At 37.5% G+C, this 19,534-nt stretch overlaps 1 protein-coding gene across 2 annotated transcripts in view; it reads left to right on the forward strand.

Annotated features, from left to right (window-relative positions):
* The window catches only part of LOC140732105 (uncharacterized), an 81,822-nt gene extending 66,234 nt beyond the window's left edge, over window positions 1-15,588 (forward strand). The window contains exons 9-12 of one of the 2 annotated variants that reach the window (XM_073054264.1): window positions 4,375-4,476; window positions 8,295-8,418; window positions 12,239-12,454; window positions 14,936-15,588. In XM_073054264.1, the coding sequence (XP_072910365.1) occupies window positions 4,375-4,476; window positions 8,295-8,418; window positions 12,239-12,441 (429 nt within the window). In that variant the 3' untranslated portion in view covers window positions 12,442-12,454; window positions 14,936-15,588. Of the gene's footprint in view, window positions 1-4,374; window positions 4,477-8,294; window positions 8,419-12,238; window positions 12,455-14,935 lie in introns of those variants that run through there. The other variant, XM_073054265.1, reaches the window with a different exon arrangement.
* Window positions 15,589-19,534: the final 3,946 nt, after the last annotated feature.

Here is a 19,534-nt window from a genome sequence, read left to right on the forward strand (position 1 = left end):
AATGAGGTCAGATCTTCATCTAAGTCACAATCATAGACAACCGCAATCTACCTAAACTAATAACGCACAAACAACTGTACTTCTTGTCAATATTGAGTACACTATTTAAATTATCATAGTCTAGGTTCAAAAAAAGTATGTGAACTTCTGGGGTAATGCCTTCTGCAAAAGCTATATAAAAAAGAAAAGAGCACACAAAGTCAGGTTACTGACCAAGCCCGCTCTTCTTGAGAAAGATCTGTTTATGTGCACCATGCCTTGATCAAAACAACTCTCAAAGAACCTTTGAAGAAGAATTGCAGAGATGTGCATGAAGCTAGAAAAGACTATAAAAGCATTTCTAAAGATCTGAGTGTTCGTCAGTCCACGGTAAAGAGAAAATGCCTGCAAATGGAAGAAATTCAGTCCTGTTGCTACTCTCCCTAGGAGTGGGCATTGTAGAAAGGTCAAACCAAGAGTACAATGTACAATGCATAAGGAGGTGATAAAGAACCCAAGGGTAACAGCAAATGACCTGCAAAAATCTCTAGAACTTGCTGAAGTTTCTGTTCATGTAAGAAAATGCTGGAGGAACTCAGCAGGCCAAGCAGCGTCTATGGAAAAGAGTACAGTTGACATTCCAGGCTAGGACTGGAGGAAAAAATGATGAGGAATCAGTAGGGGAGAAGAACCACAAGGTGATGGGTGAAACTAGAAGAGGTGGGGGTTAACGGGGTGAAGTAAAGAGCTGGGAAGTTGATCGGTGAAAGAGATACAGGTCTGGGGAAGGGGGATCTGACAGGAGAGGACAGAAGGCCGTGGCTGGGGGGGTGTGGGGGGCATTACAGGAAGTTCAAGAAATTGATGCTCATGCCATCAGGTGGGAGGGTACCCAGAGAATATAAGGTGTTGCTCCTCCAACCTGAGTGTGGCCTCATCACAACATTAGAGGAGGCCCTGGACTGGACTGTCAGAATGGGAAGTGGAATTAAAATGGGTGGCCTTTGGGAGATCTCACTTTTTCTGGCAGATGGAGCATAGGTGCTCAGTGAAGCAGTCTCCCAATCAACGTTGTGTCTCACCAATATACAGGAGGCCACACCAGCAGCTGCCAATATAGTAGATGACCGCAACAGAGTTATAAGTGAAGTGTTGCCTCACCTGGAAGAACTTTTTGGGGCCCTGAATGGTAGTGAGGGAGGTGGTGTAGGGCAGGTGTAGCACTTGTTCTGCTTGCAAGGGTAAGTACCAGGAAGGAGATCAGCGGGGTGGGATGAATGGACAAGGGAGTCACATAGGGGGAGATCCCTATGGAAAGCAGAAGGGGGGGGGAGATGTGCTTGGTGATGGGATCTCGTTGGAGATGCTGAAATTTGGGGAGAATTATGTGCTAAACGTGGAGGCTGGTGGGGTGGTATGCGAGGACAAGAGGAACTCTATCCTTGGTGGGATGGTGAGAGGATCGGGTGAGGGCAGACATGCGCAAAATGGAAGAGATATGGTTGAGGGCAGCATTGATGGCGGAGGAAGGGAAGCCCCTTTCTTTGAAGATGGAGGACATCTGCTTAGTTCATGATTCCACTATAAGGAAAACACTGAAAAAGAACGGTGTTCATGGAAGGACACCACAGATGAAACAACTGCTCTCCAAAAAGAACATTGCTGCATGTCTCAATTTTGCAAAAGACCACCTGGATGTTCCACGACACTTCTGGGACAGTGTTCTGTTGACAGATGAGGCTAAGTTGAATTGTTGTGGCAGAAATGCAGACCGCTGTATTTGGAGGGGAAAGGGCATTGCACACCAACACAAAAACTCATCTCGACAGTGAAGCATGATGGAAGGAGATCATGGTTTAAGGCTACTTTGCTGCCTCAGGGCCTGGACTGCTTGCAATTGTGGAGGGAACAATAAACTCAAAAAATTTTATCAAGACATTTTACAGGAAATGTCACCTGGAGTTTAATAAAAGTTGGATGATGCAACAAAACCATGATCCGAAATACAACAGAATGGTTTAAAAAGAAAAAAAAATCATTGTTGGGAATGGCCACGTCAGATTCCAGACCTTAGCCCGTTTGAGATGCTGTGGCATGGCCTGAAGAAGGCTGTACAGAAATATTGATGAATATTCAAGAAATATTGATGAACTGATAGAGTTTTGTAGGGAGAAATGGTCTAAAATTTCTCCTTGCTGTAGTGCAAGTCTGATCAGCAGCTACAGGAAATATTTGGTGGAGGTTATTGCTGCAAAAGGAGGTTCTACCAGTTATTAAATACAAGAGTTCACATTTTTTCCAGCCTGGGACTGAATGATTAAACAAAGTGTTCAATAAAGACATGAGAAGTATGATTATTGTGTGTCATTAGTTTAGGCAGACTTTGTCTATTATTATGACTTAAATTAAGATCAGACCACATTTCATGATTAATGCAGAAAATCAGTTAATTGGAATGGGTTCACAAATCTTTTCTTGTAACTGTATAAACTTCCACTTTTAAGTTACTCAATGACTTGGCCACAACAGCAGGAAATTCCACAGATTCACCACCCTTTGGCTAAACAATATTTTTTCTCATCCCTGTTCCAAAATGACATCCTTCTATTCTGAGGCTGTGCACTTTAGTCCTAGACTGTCCCACTATTTGAAATGTCCTCTCCATGTTCATTCTGTCTAAATCTTTCAAAATTGGTGGGTTTCAATGAGATTCCCCTTCATTCTTCTAAACTCCAGCGAGCACAGTCCCAGAGCCATCAAACATCTCTCATATATTAAACCTTTCATTTCTGGGTTCTTTTTTGTAAACATTCTTTTGAACTCTCTCCAATGCCAGCACATCCTTTCTTAGATAATGGGCTCAAAACTGATCACAATATTCCAAGTGTGGTCTGACCAATGCCTTATAAGGCCTCAGTCGTATATCCTTGCTTTTATATTCTAGTCCTATTGAAATGAATGCTAACGTTTTATGTACCAACTTTACTACCAGTTCAACCTGCAAGTTAACCGTCAGGGAATCATGCACTAGGACTCTCAAGTCTCTTTGCACCTCTGATTTCTGAATTTGCTTCCCATTTAGTCAAGTTTACATCTTTATTCCTTCTACCAAAGTGCATGACCATACACTTCCCTACTCTGTATTATATCTGCCATTCTTTTGACCATTGGACTCTGTACAAGTCCTTCTACAGACTCCCTGCTTCAGTTTATCTCCAATTATCCACCAAATCGCCTCAAAGCCATGACTTCTATTATTAAAATAATTAACATATAATGTGAAAAGTAGCGGCCCAAACACCAATCCCTGTAGAACACCACTAATCACCATCAGCCGCTCAAAAAAGGCCCCCTTTATTTCCACTCCATTATCTTGTTTAGTACTCTCATGTGGCATCTTGTCAATTCTGCCTATTATTTCCTCAGAGAATCTCAACAGATTTTGTCAGGCAAGATTTCTCCTTAAGGAAACCATGATGATTTCAGCCCATTTTATATTGTGCCTCCAAGTGCCTCTAAACCTCATCCTTAATAATGTACTGCTATGTCTTGCTAACCACTGAAGTCAGGCTAACTGGCCTCGCATTTCCTGTCTTTTGCCTCCCTCCCTTAAAAAGTGGATCAGTGAGTTTAAAACAATGGATAGATCTCAATGAATGATGGGTGAACTCTTGAAACAAAGATCCTGAGGGAACTTGAAAAGATCGATTCTGAGATTGTTTCTTCATGTGTGAATCTAAAACTAAAGGAGCAAAGTTGCAGGAAAAAAAGGTCACCCATTTAAGATAATAAGGATGTTTTTCTTCCCAATGTGCTATGAATCTTTGAAAATCTCTTGCTCGAACACATCCAAATCTTTTGGGGAATTGGGGTTGTGGCAAATAGGCAAGAAACTGGAGCAGAAGGCTATACATAATCAGATCAACCCACACACAAAATGCTGGAGGAGCTGAACAGGCTAGGCAGCATCTATGGAAGAGTAAGCAGTCGATGTTGGGCCAAGACCCTTTATCAGGATCATTTCAGCCATGCTCTCTTTAAATAGTAGAGCAGTATTGAGTGATTTAATTCCTGTCCCAATTTATTTCCTTATGATCTCTGAATCATTCCTTCCACTTCCAACTGAGCCAACAGAGTCCGAGAATAGTTCATGCAGAATATATAGATGCTCACAAAATAACTTTCTCTTGCCCATTTAGTTACGATTTACTGGTTGCCAGATTCCTAGGTGTGATCTCAGAATGTATTTGAAAAACAATGGTGCTAAGAAATCAGTTGCTTCGCTGATGTTGGCAAATTGTGACATTGAAATTTGTAATCACCCATGGCATTTTCTCAATTTGTATAGCTTGATGATTTAATTCCAGATGTGAAAATACAACTATTTATTTGCAGCAAAATTTTAAGATAAGAACTGAAGATGATGCCAGTTTTGTTCTGAAGGTCACAAACACTTTCAAGGCTGCCTTAATCAGTTACTATCAAAGGAAAGAAACTGTAAGTATTTTGAAATTGTTCTTCAGGATGATCCATGAGCTACAGCTGCACTGTATAGTTGTGTGTTCTGTTTTCACAATTATTACTCTGGCTCTAGAGCAAGAATGTAGAAGAGGGCACATCTTCAAATTCAGAATTGTTTTTGGTATTTTTTATTCTTTTACTATGGACATCTGAGTAATCTGCAACATCTTTTTAGTTAATAGAAGGTGTATATATGTAGCGTTTGAGTTCTTGAACAATATCTTCTATTTCCCCAATTTTTTTATATTTATTAATTATTTTCTCCCTTTATACTTAAATTAATACCACAAGTATTTCAAGTAGAGTGAATGTAGTTCCCTCATACACAACTTGTTTGGACATGAATAAATGCTCTTTCATTTGTGAGTCTCTTTATAATTCTTACATTATGGTAGACTATCCTAAAAGTAAATGGGCCTTTGAGAAAGATATTTTGATAACGTATACAGCATTGAATTCAACATTTGAACAAACAATTAATATTTAATGGATAATCGGTTCATTAGCTAGCAATCAGTAATAACTATTACCTTTCTGGATAAAGAATGTTAAAATTGTAAGACAATGTAAATAGACCACTAGAATAAAATCTGAAAAATTCTGGAAATGTTGAGCAGGTTAGTTAGCATATGTGGAAATAGAAACAGGATTATTGTTTCAGATTACAAACTCCTTCATCAAAGTTGAAATGTTAGAGCAAGTTAGTTTGTTAGCTGAGAGGTGGGTGGGAATGAATGTGATATGTGAGAGGGAGAAAAATATTAGTACAGAGTTCAGAGCTGACTTTATCTTGGTCCAATTCTAATCACAATCGGCTGACTATTTTCCCAGAAGAGTCGGAAATCTGATTTTAATGAGCCAAGTATTATTTGCACCAAGACTATCTGGAACTGGAAAAATACTACAACGAAATTGGCACTGGAAAGTCAAAAGAAGAATAAATAGATTCGATTTTTGGTTAGTTGAATGCCTTCTCCAGAGTAATTTGCATGCTATCAACAATAATGACTTATTGTTGTTGATGATTACTGATAGTCTTCATAACAATGGACAAAGTACTGAAGATGTGCAAGTAAACAAGATAACTATTATCCCACATTTCTGAATAAAATTTGACAAAGGTACAGTATATTAGATTTGCTATAATACATTTCAGAACAGATGTTATTTTAATAAAAAGTAATTTTGGCAAAAACCATCAAGATGATGTCCTTTTTCACTGTCTTGACAAATGAAACCTAATATTAGGGTTGCAGTAAAATGTGTTTAATCTTTATCAACTACTCTCTTGGAGAACTCTTAGTTTTTCCAATTAAAATGTTGCTGCTGAATAGATTATATGTAAGTTAAATCTTACAAAATGTTATGAGCAATAGTTCCTGATCCTCTGTTCAACTTTTCTAAGTGAAAACCTTCCATCAAACCGAGACCTATGTCATTCGGAGCTAAATTTGAAGAATTTTGGAGAATCCTCCTGATTGCCTCGAAATGATGCTGCTATTCTGTTCAGTTGTAAAGTTTTTTTTTTGGCTGAGATTTTGAAATAAACTTCCATCTTCTATCCCTGCTCCGATGGCTTTGGAATACTGGCATCAGGTATCCTTCTAATGGTTTCCTGAAAATGGGTTCTGGATCATAATCCTGTGTGAGCAAGATAAAGCTGCTTCCAAATTTTACTTCTCTCTATTCTTCTTGTTATGGACATTATCCAATTTAATCAGGTCAATATTTGTGCTTTCCTTTTCTCCTTTCTCTGTGTTAGAATTGGAAGATGTATTCTGCTCAATTCAAGCAGCAAACATACAGCTTCCTGATAAAAGTTTATTATGTTTATGTTATCAGGTTTTAATTCCATAGTGATTTCTCTGCCTTTGCACATAGGGGAAAACTTCAGCCTATTTTATTCCCTTTTTGAGTCAGGATTATGGTGTAGTTATTTCTGTTCAAGCTAGAGAAGTTTGTAGTTGGATTTCTTGTGGTTATTTTGATATGCAATGCCAATATATGTGTGGGTGTTGCAGTTACTTGGACAGCTTTTCTTTTAATAAAAAAGAAAGTTGCTGCTTGGCCAAAGGAGTTCCTCCAGAAGATTGTTGCTGTAGATGCCAATATCTGCAACCTCTGCAATCTCAATTTTCTTGCTCTCTTGAGGAAAGGATTTGGCTGAATTTCCAGGATATTTCCTGCACTTAGTTATTTAACATTTTCAGTTCATGGAATCTTTAACAGTAATCTTAACTGTCTCTTACGAATAATAATAATTGTACTGGTGCACTGGAGTATTAGAGCTCAATCGTGAAATCTGACTTGAACCTCCAACTCTGCAGTTTATCCAAAGGTATGTATCAAAGATAATTCAATGCTTGGCTTCAGGTTTTTGTGGAGAAAGGAGGTAAAATTTTGTGTTCACCAGAAGCTAGCATCCATTTTCAGCCCCAAGTTTAGCATTGCTTGAAAATGGTTGTGGCATATTGTTTCTGTTTCTTCTGTAGCCCTGAGTAGAATTTTAAAAAAGTCAAAATGCCCATGACTGCTTTTTTTATTTTAAAAAAAGCAATCTTAAGTATTATTTACTGGTGTTCTCAGCACCAAATATTTCACCAAAACACTTCTTTCCTCTGCTGCTACTTCCATTTCAGCCTTGCGTTGTGGAGTGGTTTTCAATGAAACTGCTGTGTGCTGTAAACCATAATTTATAATTTGATACCTGCTTAGGATCCATGTCTCTCCTATTTGTAACATCTGCATAATCAAAAGAGATCATCAGTTACAAAAGCAACTGATTGAATTTTAGCTGATTGTATTTATCTTCACTTAAATGTTTGACCCTTTAAGTCCAGAAGTTATCCTTTATGGGTCTGTTTCTTAACTGTGAGTTTCTTTGACTCCAAAAACTTCAAATGATGGTCTAAAACCAATCAGAATTTTGGTGGATAATGTTGAATATTTTTGATACGACGCTCTGAATCAATACTTTACAGAACAACCAAAAGATTCATGAAGCTTTTTGTCCAGCAAGATGGAACGCATGGAAAGATTTCACATGAACACATTTTATGTTTGTGTGAATTACTGCCAGAGCAAATGCCATTGAGATTGTTAGCATTAAATATAATCTTATTGGTGCCGATACATTTATCTCTTATGGAACTTCAAATATCTAATATTGTTCAGCAAAAAAATGAAACTGATTTACAGATTATATTTCAGGAGTGTATTCAACCTGCACCAGTGAAGGATATTATGAGAAGTCTTCAGGCCTTCTGTTGGTCTTTTACAAACACACCTGGTATTTCTTTCTGACTTGCTCTTTCTGTGCAAAAGCTAGGTTGTCTTTGAATGCAATGGGAGTTTCTTCCATTGATGTACTATTGCCATACTGCCTGCTGAATCTTTCAAAGACAGCATTGGATAACAAAAGAAGCAATTGTTTTGAAGTTTTAACTTCAGAATTTCATGTTTTCACTATTAATTTTAAAATTGCCTTTGCTTAGTGAAAAATAAATTGAATAAAGAAGTTTGAAAATCAATATCATTTTGGATCTCTCTTGTTTCTGTGAACTCAGATGTCTTAGTCTGATTGTATTGATTACCATGGATATTTGATAATTCCAAATAAATTCTTACTATCAACCTAACATGCTTTGAATATCTTAATTTATGGTAAATAAACTAGAACTGGTTTCTTTCTTTCGGGGGAGAAACATTATGCTTTGTTTTTAACTAAAACACTATCTACGTATAGTTCTTGCTGTGTCCATTTCAAACATTTTTTCCCTTGCCCAACCTCAAAGGACCCACCCACAAGGGCAACATTGGATCAGAGAACCACAAGATCCATCGGTACACCAGATGGCTATTCCAGATATAATCCTGATGTGTCAGCTTCAGCGGTACGAGACTCAGAAAGCTACAGAGGTAATTCAGTTTGAACATTATCAGCAACATCTCTATTTACAGGTGACACCATACAGACCATGTTATCTCTTAGAATATTGATGGTCTTCCCATTGACTTCAGTGGATCACTCTTGTTTTCCTGAAGTTCTGTTATGATTTTCAGGTAAGTGATTCAAGAAGTTATAAGGACATTATGTTATTATGTTTAAAAACAAAAATTCAAGTTTACAATTTGGATCAAACATTCAGATCACTATGATGTGCTTTGTTTTGATCTGGAATGTCAACCCAATCCTGTTTCAGAAACAATTATTCAAGTAAATGCAGTATTCAAACCTGCAGTCATCTTACTAGTATCAGTATCTAGTTTCTGAGATCAAGGACCCACTATTTGGCTCCATGTTGCCTAAGAAATATTTGACACAAGCTATACCAACTTGTTATTATAGCTTTGCCAATCTTTGGTATATTCCTAGACTCATGAAAATGTACCATGGAAGTGTTGGTAAATTTGGAGCTGAAATTCCAGATGCAAAAAATTGCCTTTTCCTTGCTTGGATTTAAGGGCTTTCAACTTTTGTAGCTAAAATGCTTGAAGACTGAATCACTTAATTTTACTTGCTGATAATGCCAATTGTTGGAGAGGGATCATCATTAACATTGGACATTTGCAGTAACTGGTTCTAATGTCCAGAAAACCCCTTCAAACCCTGCCTTTGCTTAATAGATTTTAGATACCTCAGTAGTTGCTTAAATGGGGAGTGACCAATATCAGCTTTGATGAACTTTGGAAATTAGCTCCAATTAATAGATTGTTTTGGAGTGCATCATTCTTTACTTCAATCTTTGTCATATCAACGTACTTTTGTAGACCATTTCTGGGTCCTTGAATGTCAGTCTGCAAAAGCAAACTGACATAAGTTGATCTGGCATACATCATTACTTGCATACACATAAAATTTGATGCACTTGGGAAATGTCTTCCATTAGTGGATTTGGAGCTGTGTTCCCAACTATAAAATCTCTCCTTTACAATCTGAAATTGGAATACATTTACCTTTAATAGATCAAAATTTTTAAGGCTAAATTATTTAAGCTTTTAAGGCAACATAAGGTGTGGAGAAACACTACTATTATTGGGACCAATATGAATATAATTGCCCATCAATCACTGGGACTCTTGAGAAGGATTACTACAATCTAGTCGGTTCTTTGTCAAGCAAGAAAACAGTGAATTTGGTCGAATTAGACCTCTGTTCCATATCAGATTTCTGTGGCTTTATTGAACAGATATTCTTAACATTAGATCAAGAAAGTCGTGTAGGGATAGTATTACAAGTGCTTATAGCATTCTGTAATGTTGAGGAATCAGCAGAAATGGAAATCCAAAATTTTGCAGGTTTCTCACAGGTTTCATTTCAAATATATGAGCTGAGATATATAGGGATATATGGGATCAAACTTCTGGCTCAAATTATGTGGCTGCAACATGTCAGTTAAATAAGAGCAAGCAACACAGTGACATTGTAGGTTTCCATTTGAGTTAGTCTTCTGGAAATCTTCGTAGAAATCTATTACAAAAGAAAATGATAAATGCAAGGAATTGCTTTTGCCCTTCTGCATGTGCTGAGGCACAGTTGTCAAAATCCCTTGGAGGCAGATGAATTTGACCAGTGTTCCTTAGTCTCGGGATATACGCACAATATTAAGCTTTAGCATTTATCCTAGGAACATTAGCAAATGCCATTTGCTTATTGCTTTCAGCAGAATACGCTGTTCTGGATATTTTTAAAATTACTTTCAGAAAATGAAATCCATTGTGCATGAAGACAATTATTAACTTTGGTAGTTGTACCAGTGATTGCTTCGGAATGAAATTGCACCCAATAGAGTACTTACCTGGACACTTCTGTGTGGATTGCTCCTAAATGTGGATGTCATTTACACAGTATCAACCATGCACCTAATGCTGTCACAGGTTGTTCATTACATGAATTCAACATTGCTGGATTAAATTGGAGCTTTTGGGTACAACCTATGACTTCCATTAATAACTTGAAATGTAAAGGTACATAGTAAGGATTGACAATGAGGTGCCAATTAAACCAACAATGTTGTGAGCTGGATGATGCTTCTGATCTGCCAGCAGCTAGCACACTTGTACCTCTAAGTCGCATTGGACCACGTGTACTTCAGCATCTGATCAAGGCTCAGACTACATGAGTGATCTCTAAACTTCATGTTTTCCTCTAACTGCATGGCAGCATTTTAAACAGCTGTTCTATTGTTACTATGGTGGTGCTGGTTCCTTTAAGCCTTTAGTGATCAGCGCAACAATGTGATGGCAGTTATAAGCTGTCTGCATCTGACAAATGGAACCATGTGTATCCTGTTTTACCACATAATTCTATGTGCAAAATACCAATAACCTTTTTGTTGTACCTTTGCCTAATTTCACAACTTTTTCAGGGCATCCATTTGAGTGTGACACTATGCAAGGGGGGCAGGGTGAAGATACGTCTCTACCAAAGGGGGTGTAGGGTATTCTTTCTCTTGCTTAGCCTCCCTGATCAGGGTCATGTGAAGCCATGAGAGCTGGTAATAGATGGTCGTATGATAGTCGTATGAGCACTTGATGCATATCACAAGTCCTGGTTATGCGACCACTGAGGCCAGACGGACAATCACTGAGTATTGATAATGGCTGGGGTCACCCATCTTGTGAAGACATTGCCCAGAAGAAGACAGCAAATGGCAAATCACTTACGTAGAAAAATTTGCCAAGAACAATCATGGTCATGGAAAGACCATGATTGTCCATGTCATACAGTACGGCACATAATAACAAATGAACTATGAAAGGGAGTGAAGTCCTATTTCAAAGCACAATTTCTTCTGCATACTCTTCGAGTTTATGTGGAGGCTGATAATAGTTGAACATATCAGTTAACGGCAGGAGTGATTTTGTAACCAGTTCCTTCAATTGGCAGGTGTTCCTATGCATCAATTAAAGTATCATTAAGAGTTTGGTACTTTGAGTATGCCGTGCCTGTCAAACTTTGTAGTTCAGTGAAAAGTTGCTACATGCTATTGTTTTCTTTAAGAACCTCTTGGATCAATGATTCAATTGCCACAGGTTTCTAACTCAAAATATAAACAATACAATGAATGAAATGTAATTAATTTTTCACATTCTTAACCATTACAAAGGATAAGGAGCATATTTATCCTTTGCAGCGCTTAAGAGTGTGAAAAATTAAGTTTTTCAACCAAGGAAGAATCAGCTTAAATGTCAGGAGAGAAGGAGTTCCTCCTGTCCTGGAGGGTGAAGGCTTCAACATTTCTTCAAAGAAAATTCTTCATGTGCTTGAGGTTTCCTTGGGTTTATAATACACACCCTTGGCTCATGAACTGGATCTTCCAGACCAGCAAATAGATGAAAGACTTTTAAGTAAGTAGAACCACATTCTGTTGGTAATTTTCCTAAACTATTTAATCAATTATACTTGTCCTGAAAAACTTTAAATACTAATGAAGACTTAATTTAATTATCAAGATATTTTGTAAAAATTTGTTTCTACCAATGTGTTTATGAGAACACAAGATATTATTAGTAATTGTGGTGTTTGTACATAAACTTTTCTGGAGATGATAAAGTATTTCCTATAGCTTAAATTCAAATGCCTGTCTCATCTTCAGATGTGAAAATTTAACTTGTTGCAATTGATACTGCCTTGCACTGCTTAATTCATGATGGAATGTGTGGGGAATTTTCAGACTGAGTCATACTCCATTTTTTATTACAACAAAATCTACCAATATATTTTTCCTCTTTTTAGGTGTTTACGATTGGAAGCAGGATACTTTGGCAACAAACATGAGACAATCTCATGATTCCAGTTTGTACTTATCGTCTGCCACTCCTCCCAGAAATTCTGCATTACATTCTTCCTTGAGCAGGGGCTATTCGCCAGATTATAAATCCAATACACAGGATATAAACTGGGGAAGAAATGCAGACAACACCTATTATGGACGCTAAAAAGATGGGAAGGGTATGTAAAAAGGAATAATGGGTGTTCATTCTAAACATGGCATTGCTGCAGCACCACAAACAACAAGAGTCGTGTATCTTTTCTCTTTGTTTGTTACTTTTTATATTTAGCAACTATATTTTTTTAATTTTCTTTAAATACTCAGCAACTCCTAACAGATTAACCAACTGAGGTGCAATGCAAAGAGGATCAAGTAATGGTCCTCTTTGCTCTGTTTGATATATACAATTGTGCTCAAATGAAAGTAAATAATATTCTTTCCCATTCCCACACACCCTGCTACCACCAACCCTGCGCTTAAACCCTCAAACTCACGTTTTATTTCAAATTAAAAATAAGCCATATTAGTGGAATGAATGGGGGTCCCTGATTATGGATTTTGCTTTCCTGTAACAACATCAGGGTTCCCCACTACCCCCAGGTCATCTCACAGCTCTCATCATGAAGAAGTTAAGTGGATTATCTTAACATCATGACTTGCTTTATTTTCTTACTGAACTTGATTGTAGAAAAAATGAGTTTTGGCAAATTTTTGGAAAATATCAAGAAATCAGTTGGAGTATAAGACAATTAGTAAATGTCGAAAAGCTGCTGTTGGTGCATGAGTGGTTCAAACAAAATGAAATCCATGCACACACACACAAAATCTGCTCATCACGAACACAGTGGTTACACGTACCTGAGTTTATTTTATTAACACACACAAAATGCTGGTGGAACGCAGCAAGTCAGGCAGCATCTATAGGAAGAAGCACAGTCGACGTTTCGGGCCAAGACCCTTTGTCAGGACTAACTGAAAGAAAAGATAGTAAGAGATTTGAAAGTAGGAGGGGGAGGGGGAAATCTGAAATGATAGGAGAAGACAGGAGGGGGAGGAGTAAAGCTAAGAGCTGGAAAGGTGATTGGCAAAAGGGATAAACCTTGTATTCCATCTGGGTAGCCGCCAACCTGATGGTATGAACATTGATTTCTCTAACTTCCGTTAATGCCCCTCCTCCCCTTCTTACACCATCCTTTGTTTGTTTATTTATTCCCCCCTCCTTTTTTCTCTCTCTCTCTGTCCCTTTCACAATCACTCCTTGCCTGTTCTCCATCTCTCTCTGATGCTCCCCTCCCCCTTTCTTTCTCCCTAGGCCTCCCATCCCATGATCCTTTCCCTTCTCCAGCTCTGTTTCCCTGTTGCCAAGCATCTTTCCAGGTCTTAGCTTCACCCCTTCCCCCCTCCTGTCTTTTCCTATCATTTTGGATTTCCCCCTCCCCCTCCTACTTTCAAATCTCTTACTATCTTTTCTTTCAGTTAGTCATGACGAAGGGTCTCGGCCCAAAATGTTGACTGTGCTTCTTCCTATAGATGCTGCCTGACCTGCTGTGTTTCACCAGCATTTTGTGTGTTGCTTGAATTTCCAGCATCTGCAGATTTCCTTGTTTTTATTTTATTAATGTTGTTTTCAGTAGTTTAATTTTATAATTAACAAAGTTAATTTCAAAAATGGTGCAATTATGCAGCCAAATATAAATATTCTAAAGTTCATACTTGAATGAAAATATTGACCAATTGAGTATGGGATTCGCCTTGCAATTTTTAAATGGTCCGAACTTTTCATCAATTATACAGTACCTTGAAAATGTATTGAGCCACCAACTTTTTGTTCACATAAATGAGTATTACAACCAGGGATTTTGATCAATTTAACTGAGAAGTTCTACTTGTGAATCTTAGCAAAGCCCAAAAGAACAGGGAAAATTGTAATGCATGAACAACTGCAAAAACTTAAATGTCAGCAATTCAAAGGTATTCATCTCCCTTTGCTCAGTATTCAGTTGAAGTAAATCATGCAGCTATTACAGCCAGTAGTCTTTTAGGATAAGTCTCTTGTTAGCTTTGCACAATGTGATGGAGCAAGAGCTGCCCCTTGCAAAATTGCTCAAGTTGTGCCAGGTTAGTTGGGGAAAGGCCGTGGACAGCAATTTTGAGGTCTTGCTAGAGATGTTTTACTGGGTTATGGTCAGGACACTGACTGGGCTGTTCAAGGACATCAGTTTTCTTCATATGAAGCCTCTCCATTGTTTCTTTGCTGAAGGATGAACTTCCTCCCCAGTTTAAGCTTTCTGGCAGAAACCTGCAGATTTTTATCCAGGATCTCTCTGTATTTAGTAGTATTCATCTTCCCATCCAGCCTGACTGGATTTACAGTCCTCACTGCTGAAAATCATTCCCAAGCATGATAACACCTCCAAGTCTGCTTGGTTAGGGGAATTAGTCCAGAAATACTAAACCCATGATATCTAATATATTAAAATTGGTGCCATGCTGAGAGTTGGTTAGCACACTGTTATAGCTTGGGCATTGGAGTTTGGAGTTCAATCCCTCTTAGCACCCTCTTTGAGGTATGTCAACCCTAAATTAGTGAAGTATTTAAACATGTATTAAAGATTCAAATTATGTGGATTTGTTTTTGAAAAGGACATTTTGTTTTACAGAATTTGGAATATTTGCTTACTTTGGATTTTCCCACTGAGCGTCAGCTACGTTCATTTTTGACCTTCCTTGATGGTATCGGATTTAAAGTTTTCACATGCAGAGTTGAACTGGCAGCTGTTCGCCTTTAAGAAATTTTAACTCCTGAAATAAATGAAGATTTTTTTCATGTTGAGATAGTGTTGAAAATAATCTAATTTCATTTTAATTATTTTACAGTTTTACACAGAAACATGCAAATGAATTCCTAAAGTACAATAAATCTGCGTCATGATGCATGTAAAATATTCCTGATTGTCCTTTTGGCCAAAGATGGTGGTTACTTCCACAATCTAAATGTTGCTGAAACATTTTTTTAAACTCTGCAGTCAGTTCAGTATGTAAATTACTGTGTAAAGAACAAGGGATATGATTTTGCTAGCAAAAGTATTTGAAAGTGTAGTTGATGTTGAGCAACAATTTGATGTTTGAGCTGTAAATCTAGAAAATGTTATATGTTCTGCAGTTTCTTGAATAGTTCAGATTTGCTTTATTGTTGTTTCTTAGTTTTTTCTGATTGTACAAGAACCTAAATAATAGAAAATTTAACATTGTACAATATATTCTGCTTTTCAGTCATTGTCTAAGACTAAATAAAAGCTCTTTATAATTTAAATGCTTTTAATTGATTGTGCACGTAATATCTCATAGAGCATTGTTTTATGAACTTCAGCATTAGTGAAGGAATCAGTGTCAATTTCCAGAAAAGGAAAACTAAATTGGTTACTGTGATAAGCGTATTTTTTTAGTAGAAAAACTAACAAACTTTATCCAAAACATCAAAGGTGCTGAGAAGGAATACGTTCGTTCTGTTGTGTCAGTATCAGCTCTGTACCTGAACAACTTGCTGGCTCCAACCCCCTGCCCCTATCGGGTAGCCTTTCAATTTTTGTCTCCCTTTATACTTGTGCAATTTTCTCTTGAAAGCTGCAATAGAATCTGCCTTCACCACATCTATAGACATACATTCTGGATTCCAGCCACACATGTATTAAAAGAAAACCTCCCATTCCACTATTAATTCTTTTATTTGTTGTACTTGTGAGAACTTGTCTGTGATCCCTCTACAATGGCAACAGCTGTCTGTTCTTTCGTCTAACGACTCATAATTTTTACATTTGTGTCAGATCGCCCCTTCGACATCTGTAAACAAAACTGTCCTGGCACTTTTTTTCTGGTTTTTCAACTGGAGTCCTTTATCCTAGGAACCATTCTTGCAAGTCGCCTTTAGGCCCTCTCCATTCCTTTAACATCCTCCGTTATAATGACATGACCAAAACTGAATTCAGAACTCTAGTTGAGGGTGGACCAGTGTTTAATGAAGACTCAACAAGGCTTCCCTGATTTTATACCCTTCTCTTGAATTGATAAAATTCTAGAACTTTGGCCCCCTAATTAAATGCCTTTTTTGAACAACATTGAACACTTATAACTGGATATCTAAATCTCCTTTGCCCAGCAGTGGCAAATAAGAGTCACTAGCTTTGAATAACTTTTGGTGCCACTTTTCCCAACTGGCCTTTATTGTCTCTCAGGATTACAGCAATGGAAAAAGAGCATTTGGCCATATTTACAATGTAAGATCAATCAAATTGGTACAACATCCATGGCCTCCACCCAGTGCACTACAAATTATTTCCTTTAAACTTGTTATCTCTCTTTTAATGATGAAATTGAATCCACATCCACTACTACACCTAGCAAAGTAAAATCTAAACGTAATGCAAAAAAATGAATTTTCTCTAGCATCATTTGGTGAAATGAGTCTCAGGGTTGTATATGGTGACATATGTACTTTGATAATAAAATTTACTTTCAACTTTGGTTTTGCTAGTTGCATTCATTCTACACCCCTATTTCTTAATTGTTTTGCCAATAGGAAAAGTTAACTTGCATTAGAAGAAAGAGCGGGCCATTCTGCCCCTTCTGGCATTTCTACTGTTCAGTAGAATAATGGCTGATATTTACCCCAGTTCAACTTTCCTGGATGAGTCTATAGCAACTGTTATTCATTAGACCAGGGGTAGGCAACCTATGGCCTGCTAGCAAATATTCGGATACTATGCTTATCCGGCCCGCGAGCGGTTTTTCCTTATTCTGAGTGTTTCACGCGACCACACTGATGGACATGCATGGTGTCTTGTTACACTGGCCCCAGGTTCTGTTTTGTTCCAAACCAAACACTGGTATATACAAATGACAGGAAGGCAGACTACCTTATTAATATGTATTAGATACTCTCCAGGCACACGCAGGTTTTCAGGTGGGACTGTTAAAATTTGTAAACAAAAACGTCACTATGTTTTAACAAGAAATCCACACTAAATGCCCAGATATTTATATGTACTATGATACTTGTTGAATAACTCATGTTGCAAAATAAAATCGGAAGAAAAATTTCCAATGGCAATGAATGCAAAACACAGGAAGGTAGACACTGAGTGCTGAAATTTCCATGACACTTGGACACGAGCTTCATCGAGCAAGCTGGGAAACCAATTTGTCTCATTTGCCTAGAAAATGTTGCTATGAAGAAGGTGGCAAATACCAGGTGACATTACAAGACCCGCCATAGTGGAAATTTTAACAAGTTTACTGGGCAAGCAAGGAAAGATGAAGTTGAGCAAATGAAGGCTAGTTTCGGAAAACAAAAGTCATTTTTTGCCAAGAAAAGCAGAGAAAATTAAGGAAATACCCGTGCCAGCTACGAAGTCTCAAAACATATTGCAGAAAAGATAAAGCGTTTTACAGATGGAGAGTTTGTCAAAGAATGTTTACTGGCAGTGGTGGATATTGTTTGTCCTGAAAAGAAATCTTTATTTGCATCTATCAGCCTGTCAGCAAGAATGATTGCATGGCAAGTTGAAGAAATGTAAGCAGATGTTAAAAATTGTGGGCGTATCATCTTCAAAAGGAAATTGTGCACATTTTCCCACTTTTCAAAAAAGTAAAGCACAAGATCCAGGCATTTTTGTGAATATGGTCCAAGAATTGAGAAAAGAGTTTTCATCTTGTTTTGCTGATTTTCGCTTGCATGCAAAGAGTTCAAGTTGTTTGCTACACCATTTTACGTGAAAGTGGACACTGCATCAGAAATTTTTCAAATAATTGATTGAGATGCAGTGTGACAACATATTGAGATTGAAATTTCATTCTGAAGATGTGTCAGTGCTTGACTTTTATAGAAAATATATTCATCCAAGTGGGAAGTATCCTAACTTAGTGAACCATGCAAAAAAGATAGCATCATTGTTTGGCAGCACTTATCTGTGTGAGCAATTATTTTCAAAAATGAAGCACACCAAGAACCATTTGAGAACAAGATTGACTGATGCCGGTCTGGATAATGACTTGCTCTTGGCATCACCAAGTCTGACACCCAATATTGAGAAGCTTTCAAGCAACAAACAGCATCAAGTTTCAAATTGATTTATTGACTGTTTCCATTAAAATTATCTTTTTTATTATACTTAATTTACCCCATTCAATGTATCATGTTCATACATTTTATGTTTAAAGATTCTTTGTGTCCTTTCAATAGATTCAAAAGATGCCTTGATTGAAATAAATTTCAACTAAACTGACTTTTTAAATTACTAATTGGCATCCTTGGTTAAGCACAAATGATTTTCTAGCAAGCGTTATTCATTAATTTGAGCAAAACATAATTAGATGTATTTAAATGGATAATTCCCATATTTCAAGTTTTTATGGCAGTTATCTGGCCCACAGTCCACTCATTAATACACAATCTGGCCCACAGAGGCCAAAAGGTTGCCGACCCCTGCACTGGACATTCGGTATGTTTCAATAAGGTCAGCTCGAGAGTAACTTCTCACGCAACAAATCTGCCATTCCAGGAATCAAACCAGAGAGCCCTTCCTGCACCCCTATCACATATAACCTTCCTCAAATACGGAGATAACATCTGCACACAATATCCCATGCTGAGTCTCACAATAGCTTCGTATACTTGGAGCAAAGCACCCCCTACTCAAAGGCTCTTGCACTAACAGTGTATCATTTGTCTGTAATATTGCTTGATGTCCTTACACCTTAAGTTTAAACTATCCATGGATAAAATCATTCTGAACATCAGTACTTTTCAGTCTCTTGTGAATTGAATATTGTTGTGCTGCTTTGATTTCTCTATGTCATATTCCATCACCCCTGTTTGTTCTTTCACTTTGCCTATTTACATACTCCTCACTACATCCTCGTCACACCCCAGACTGCTGTCCGGCTCTCTCATCAATAAATTTGGATACATTACAGTTGATTCTGAATAGTTGAAACCCCAGCAGTAATCCTTATGACACCCCACTGACAGGGTTTCCAAATAATGTGTATTACTGTCCATACCTATCATGACTTTAAAAATCTATTAAGTCCCCTCCTAAGGTTAATAAAAGGAGACAAATACAGTATTTAGTTACACAGAATTTTGTCATTCCTGGAATTGTCCTTTCTGGGCACATCAGGCAACATCTCAAAACAGGAAAAAGTTTACAACATACCATAATGCCTCTACTTCATTTTCCTTGTTCACTTATATAGTGATC

Source organism: Hemitrygon akajei, chromosome 8, assembly GCF_048418815.1.
Source record: "Hemitrygon akajei chromosome 8, sHemAka1.3, whole genome shotgun sequence".
Taxonomy (NCBI): Eukaryota; Metazoa; Chordata; class Chondrichthyes; order Myliobatiformes; family Dasyatidae; genus Hemitrygon; species Hemitrygon akajei.